Source organism: Aulonocara stuartgranti (genome assembly GCF_965226115.1).
Source record: "Aulonocara stuartgranti genome assembly, chromosome: 12".
NCBI classification, from domain to species: Eukaryota; Metazoa; Chordata; class Actinopteri; order Cichliformes; family Cichlidae; genus Aulonocara; species Aulonocara stuartgranti.
In genome coordinates this window covers 23,500,817-23,508,239 of record NC_138948.1, presented here as the reverse complement: position 1 = coordinate 23,508,239, position 7,423 = coordinate 23,500,817, and the positions used below count along the sequence as shown (strand labels likewise).

The 7,423-nt window shown below is 41.4% G+C and overlaps 1 protein-coding gene across 4 annotated transcripts in view; it reads left to right on the top strand.

The window, feature by feature from the left end:
* Nucleotides 1-3: 3 nt before the first annotated feature.
* Nucleotides 4-7,423, top strand: part of LOC309718592 (multiple C2 and transmembrane domain-containing protein 1-like) — a 148,132-nt gene continuing 140,712 nt past the window's right edge. For all 4 annotated transcript variants that reach the window (XM_082554007.1, XM_082554005.1, XM_082554006.1 and 1 more), the window contains exon 1: nt 4-2,307. In XM_082554007.1, coding sequence (XP_082410133.1) covers nt 1,774-2,307 — 534 coding nt within the window. In that variant the 5' untranslated portion in view covers nt 4-1,773. The remainder of the gene's footprint in view (nt 2,308-7,423) is intronic.

The following is a 7,423-nucleotide window of genomic DNA, read 5'->3' as shown; positions in this document are numbered from 1 at the left end:
TCTATTAGTCCTACAAGCCAGAAAATGCTTATCGTGGAGAGCTTTAAATAAAGCTTAGGGTGGGCAATGACTGTACAAATACAAATGCTCTGTAATTTAATTAAAATCCAGAGTCACTAAATCCCTTTATTACACTGATAAAAGTAAGACAGACTCCCCCATGGATCACTTGGATTTGCTTGTTCCTGTGGGAACAAGGGTGGCAGACATGTTTTTTGATTGGAAACACTTCAAATTAAATAAAAAAGCAAGCTGAATCCTGTGTGGCTTCTTCGGTGAAGAACTTAACCTTAATTTATTGAGGCTACCAACAACGAGGAACCGCTTGTACCAGATAGGTCAGGTTCTAGACTGAGCCTGTGAAACACAACATGTGATTATTTGTACAAGGCATACTCAACTCAATTTAAAGGCTTGACCCAACCCTAAGTATTTTGATTCAGGTGAACAGATCGGATCTCTGCTTCGTTTAATCACAGGATACACAGTGTTTCAAGTGTGGTAGTGGCTCTGAATTAGATGTAGTTATACTCATGAAAGAAAATATTTCATGTCTATGTATCTCTCTCCCTCTCTGTTACACACACACAGTTTTCCATGGAAGCCCTATAGAAAAGCCTGGGAGCCGAAAGGGACAGTTTGGCTTACACCACGATTTACTTAACTTAAAGAGACGTTGAGAGCATTTCACCATCCTGTTAGCTGTAAATGAAAATGGTTCATTTTGGGAGATGACAGAAATTTCAAGCAAAGAGAACCTGAATCTCTAATCCATCCCCGAATTCATGGCACAGCACCAAAGACTGATGATAATTTTCTGATTAATCCGTGTTCTTCATTCTTACTGTCTCTGTGTGTTTGTTTCTAAGAGAGAGAGGACACAGTGTTAAACAGGAGGGCAGAGAACAGCCAGCACTGAAACAAGGGCTGGGGGGTGGGAGACGTAATGAGTTATTATACATCAGCGCAGCAACTAAAGAGAGAGCTGAGAGAGGGGAGGCTGCTCAGTGATGCCTGCTCGCTGCTGCACGTGGGTGATAACATTCAGTGAAACATATCCAGACTTGCTTAAACAGCGCGAGACCATCCATGTGACAAAGGGGACATCAAGTCTCTGTCTGCACAGCTTTCACAAGGTCAAAAAAGTGGAGGGTTAAAAAAAATGCACGTATGATAAAGTACTGAAATACAAAGATATAAACTCAGATGGGAATGACATGGGACCCACAATTAAATTATAAACATCTCCACGAGGCACTGTGGGGTACTGTTATGCAATCGCCAGCATACAGATTACCCAGTCAAGTGACACGGTTGGCCAGAGGGCGGCGTGGTGCACCCTTCGTCCTTCATTTGAATACAATAATTAATGGGTAAGTTTGCCTAACCCCTGGTTAAACACCGTGGACGAGAGTCAAAGAAAAGCGGGCGAATAATTTTAAAATCTCTTACGCAATCGCGATGAAGTCACAGCACGTGCTCCAACTTTCATCGCTGAGGTGAGATATCTTAAATCTTACATGAATTCTTGCCTTCCTTCTAACTAGCCCACTGCACAGTGGGACATAAAAATTTACAGAGTAGTCTGCAGAGGCATTCTGCAAGGTTCGCAGGAAGATTGACACCCTCCTTCATCGTCGCACAGCGCGTTTCGTTCTTGGCGCTCTAAAAACTGATCATCAGTGGAAGTGCACCCGAGCCGCAGCTGCCCAACTGTGACATCCGTCCACTATACAGAGTGTGCTCAGGCTGGCTGGCTGCTGCACAGGCACAATGGAGCAAAAATCACCGAAACACGAGAGCACAGCCAAGGGGCAAGAGTCCTTGTCCTACCAGCGGAGAATGTGGAAGAATTTCCAGGAAAAAACCAAGCCGTGGCTGAGCCCGAAACTGGGATCAGAGCGTCGTGGTGCCGGGGGCGCGGAGGGCAGCAAGAAGGAATCGGGGCTTTGGATGTTTAAGAGAAAAAAGAAACAGCTGGACCGGGTATTTTCATCGTCGCAGCCGAACCTATGCTGCTCTACTCCGGCACCTTTTGAGGGAGACAAGGCTCTCGGAAGCGATGCGGTTCCTGGGACCAGCAGCGGCGGACAGCCTCTGCTACAGCCTCTTGGCACGGCTTCTGGGGCCACGGGGAGCAAACCAGAGCTCACGGCGCACGGAAGCCCAAAACTCCCGATGTCCCAGCTGATGGTGTACCAGCAGAAGAGCTCCTCTCTCGGCTCAGCGTGCTTCGAGAAGCTGGTGGTGGACCCGGCCGCTGTGACGGGAGAGGAGGAGCAGCTGCGTAAAAACGCAAGTGATTCTGTGAGTAAAGACTCGTGTAGTCCCAAACGCACACAGGAGCTTTTCTGTTGTCGTACTGTTTTTTCCTCTTTCCCCCCTAAAGCCTGAAAATAGAAGACAGCAGGCAAGACTTTATTGATTTGCTAATTCAATAAACGAGACAAGTTTCATGATTGTGCTGATGCGATGTCCCACTGCCCCTATGCACTCATCTGTTTCCAGTCCGCTGATTTCTTTACTGTCTCCACCATCGAGGATTGTATTGGCCAGATATATACATCCAGTTTCGTTGTAGATTTATGTGGTGATCATAAACAACCTCCCACCTTACAAGCTAATTTGTTTGGTATCATTTTATCATCACAGTTTCTCCATATACGTCGAGCAGACCAGCTGATTTCAGTTTCAAGTCTTTCCTGGTAGGGTTTTTAAACAGACAGCATGCTCTGATGCCATTGGCTTTGTTTAGCCTGCGCACAAACGTTTCTTCCAGGGGGACTGTCCCCTAGACTCACGACCATCTGTCTCAGTGTCCTTGCCTTTAGACAGAGGCTGCAACAGGCCCGTGCATGCCCACAGGTTCATCCTGTCTTTTTTGTTTTCATGAAAAGTGGCTGGTTGTCAAACCAGCGGCACTGGTGGAGATTGATGGCAGGTATATTCCCACACCACACATCATGCTGAGTCAGGGTGCCCCAAGAGAAACCATATGGCAGCAAGCATGAAGGCTAATGGTAACGATTGCATTCACAAAAATCATTCAGCCCAAAACATCAAAGAGAAAACTTCAAGTTTTTAAGTTTCAGTTTCAGTCAAATAAAATGGAATGTCATTTTCAATGTCATAATATTAAATCTCATGAGAACAACACTAAAGATACAGCATGCATAAAATCATATAGGCACATTTTCTTTCACTTGCTCCAAAGCTTTTCATCTCATCATTTTTGAAGTGCTCCAGACTTTTCTGAGCATCATCCAGATTGCTGTCTGAAAGTGATTAAGCACATTAGCACACGTTTCCCTACAGAGGTTGGCAAAAGCTCTGTTATCCATTAAATCTGTATAGGAAAAGTGCACCATGCTCAGCTGTAGAGGTAAATGAAAGAATGCAGTGACTTCATTGAAATTGATCTTACAGCTTCGTCAATAAGCCTTTCAGTTACATAATGTAGAGAAATGTCATTTTGCCAAATAAAGTTGCCGCATTCAAGCATTAGTTACTTCCTATCGCTGCCATCTTTATCCAAGTTTTTTTGGTCACTTGTTGGCCCTTTCCTTTGCCTGAGAAGAAAGCAGTGGCATAATCTTCTGAGGTTATAGTGCATAGTGCAGCGTTATTGTTCTATCTTATTAGTTTTACTGTATACCTCTATACCAAATAGAGTACAAAGTGCATGATCTGGATCTAATAGTGGAACTAGGAATGGAAAAAAGTGCAACATGAGATGATGGGTGATGAAAGGAAGTAAAGGTAATGAAGACAGATCTAATGGGGTTACAGGTAATGAGACATGACTAGGGGATGAGTTGAGACCACATGAGATAAGATGATATGAAGTGGGAAAAGAGCAGATTAAGATGAGATGCGAACAAGTGAAGAGACAGGAGATGAGAACAGATGAAGTAGGATTAGGTTTGCTTCTTTAATACCTGAGGGAAAAATAGTTAAAAACAAAAAACACACTGACAAATAATCTAGCTTTGCATCATCATGCATTTGCACGTGCATTTTCGTGCATACACCCTGATTGCACAGGTTTGATGATGCATTTGTGTTTCCTCAGCCAACAGAAAATGTGACACTAAAAAATGTACTTTTACTGTTAGAATAAGTATTCTAGCTAGCATTTCATAAATGAAATAAGAGAATATGTAACATGAAAATTCATTTTGTAATTTGATTTGGAAAGTGAGAGATGTAAGGGATTGCTGCCAAGCTCTGTGAGTAATTTCATTGTTGACTCAAGTGCATTTAACTTTGCTGTTTTCAATGCAGTGGAGAGGTTTGTGAAAGTTTTTCTATATGTGTTCGCAGTGGCTGCAGTCAAACATGACTGATATTTGTGACATTAAGTTTCAGCGCCCTTTACATCATATTCATTTATTTTTTTTAAACATATCTATGAGTTGCGATTTTACTTTTTCCTCTTTCATTCCATCTGCACTCACTGGGTCGGACCCTCTTTTGCTTTCACAGTCGACTTAGTTCTTTTTGGCATAGATTCAACATGGTCCTCCAAACATTCCTCAGAGATTCTGGTCCATATTAACATGACATGACAGTTGGTGTGGATTTGTTGGCTGCACATCCATGATGTGAAACTCCTGTTTCGTCACATCACAGAAGTGCTCTATTGGATTGAGATCTGGAGGCCATGGAGACCAGCTGAACACAGTAAACCCATTGTTATCTACAAGAAACCAGCTTGAGATTATTTGAGCTCTGTGATATGGTGTGTTATATGTTGGAAGCAACCACGAAAAGATGGGTACATTGTTGTAATAAAGGAATGGACGTGGTGTGCAATGATACACTGGTAGGCTGTAGCGTTTAAATGATGCTTCACTGGTACTAAAATACATAGAATGTCTCAGACATCCTCCTCAATATTACACCACCACCAGAAGCCTGAACCATTGATAGAATGCTTTTATGAAGATCAGCCACTGTCTTTCTAATCTTCTGTTGTCTAATTTTGGGGATCCTGCAAACCGTAGCCTCAGTTTCCTGTTCTTAGCTGACTGGAGTGACTTGGTGTGGTTTTCTGCTGCTGTAGCCCATCTGCTTTAAGGTTAAGCATGTGATGCATTCAGAGCTAAAAGTCAGCACACCTTGGTTGTAACATGTGGTTATTTGAGTTACTGTTGCCTTTCACTTTGAAACAGCGCGACCATTTTTCTCTGACCTGGTTTTTACCCAGAGACCTTCTGTTGACTTTTCAATCATTTTCTGTAAACTCTATCTCGACTGTGTCTACATTCCTAAATGCGCTTAGTTGCTGGTATGTGGCAGGTCATTCATATATTTGCATTAACAAGCAGTGCAGCAGTTGTACCTAATGAACAGATCAGTGAGTGTATATCCTAATAGGGTTTGATAGATTTAGATGTTTCTTGTATGTATGTGTGTTTGAACTGAAGCAAATGGGTCATCATTAACCAAGTCACTAAGTCAACTAACTCATTAACTTAAAGCGTGTTGGTATTTCTGCTGCCTTTTGCCCGTTTGTCACAGCAAAAGGCAGCAGAAAACACTTGTGCTTACATCACATTTTTTAAAACTTCCTCCTTCCTTTTATAGATATGTGCTTTAGTAGTCCTTGACTGATGCGGTCATGTTTCTAACCTTCAGTCTTGCAGAGTAACCTTTCACTCATTACCTGAAGTACAAGTACAAAATAATAATATCGACTGGTATGACTCAGGATTTGTGTATATTGTACTCTAATCTGATCTGAAAGTAAAACATAAGATGGAGCAATTAAAAACAAATAAAAAAATCCCAAATCATCTTATTAAAAACTCAAAGAATACATTTTAATATTTTGAGAATATTTTCAGAAAGTGCTTGTAGTCCTCATATGATTCAGTTGTTTGATTTCCATTTAAAAGGAAATCTGTATACAAAGCTTTTTGGAAAATGCAATCTTAAAAGTGTGCACTTGTGTGAAAATAAAACATAAATGACATTGTAGAAATAAAGCATCTTAAATTTTTGCCCGACTGTCTGTCTGTCTGTATTATTATGTGAAAACTAGCTCTCAATGCGAAGTAGGGATAAAAGTATATGTCACAAGTTTGTACTAATACATTTTTAATCCTGACCTCCCTACTCTTCTCTCTTCCCTCACCCTCGAAACCAGCTGTAGCACATGGCTGCCCAACCTGTAGCCTAACTCTGCTGCATGTGTCTTCCTGTTAAAAGGGAGTTCTTACTTCCCACGGCCGCTAAATGCCTGCTCATAGGTTGCTTTTACAATTATTTTTACACTACATTTAGCTCCATCATTCTGCATCCATCATATGTTTATCTCTCATGACACTTGAAGTGTTGCTGTCTGTGGTATTGTGCTGTAGTTGTAATAAGTCACTCTGTGTATTGTGGCCAAAGTAGTTTGTGACCCAGGTGTGGTAAACATTAAAACAAATGTTGTAGCTCTCCCCTCAGCTTGTTTTACTTGTTTAGTATGTATAAACTTAACATTTCATTCAAGATCAACTGAGACATATTTCATTAAAACACAGTCTTTGCCTCTTTTTGTTGCTACTCAGACACTCACTGCTCCTTCTACTTCCAGTTCTCAGTCACACCCAGAGACTACATCGTGACTTTTTTCTCTTTGCACTCTCCTTTCCTCTGCTCAGCTCATATTTAGTACTTTAAAATATTTAACACTTACCAACCATGGAAGTGGCTTTTGTGTCACAGAGACTGCCGTCACAGCTTACTGCGAAATATAGCTGATGTAAAACAAGTTCTGGGTATTTGTATTGATGAAATCTGTCAGATAATGTTAACCATATCTTTTAAGTGCTTTAAAATGTTCTTAACTTTACATGTTGTGTTAAAAAAAGTAAGTTAGGCAATCTTTTTAGACATTTGGCTTGCTGTTCCAAGCAGCTAACTAAAATCAAAATCTTGCAGACTGATCTTGTCCAGAAATATAAGAAACTGTAACTCAGGGGTAATTTAACCTGTTGTCCTGATTTGCTAATGCACCGACTGTGAAATGAGCTATGTTTGGATGTCCTGTAGGAATAAGTGCATGACTAGTGGTCGTCTTCTGAGTAGTGTTGTGAGAGCAGAATCGCGGGCACTTGGAAACAGTCCATGGCCTCGTTCTTAAAGTGTCTTGACAGCAGCTTAAATCAGGATTCATTGCAGCCTGGGGGGATCATCGGTTGTAACAGACACATGATTGATGCTGACCGCAAAGACGCCTTGGCACTGTGAAGTGAGGCGAAAAAAAACAAAACATTTTCACGTTGACAAAAGACTGACACCATCTGGAAATGTTGATGAGGTTTACTTCTCCACTTTGTGATTGAGTGTGTTGCAGTGCCTGGAGCGTGTTAGTGTTTCTGCCACAGAAAATCCTGAACTATGGTCATATATGCAGACAAGAAACATTTAT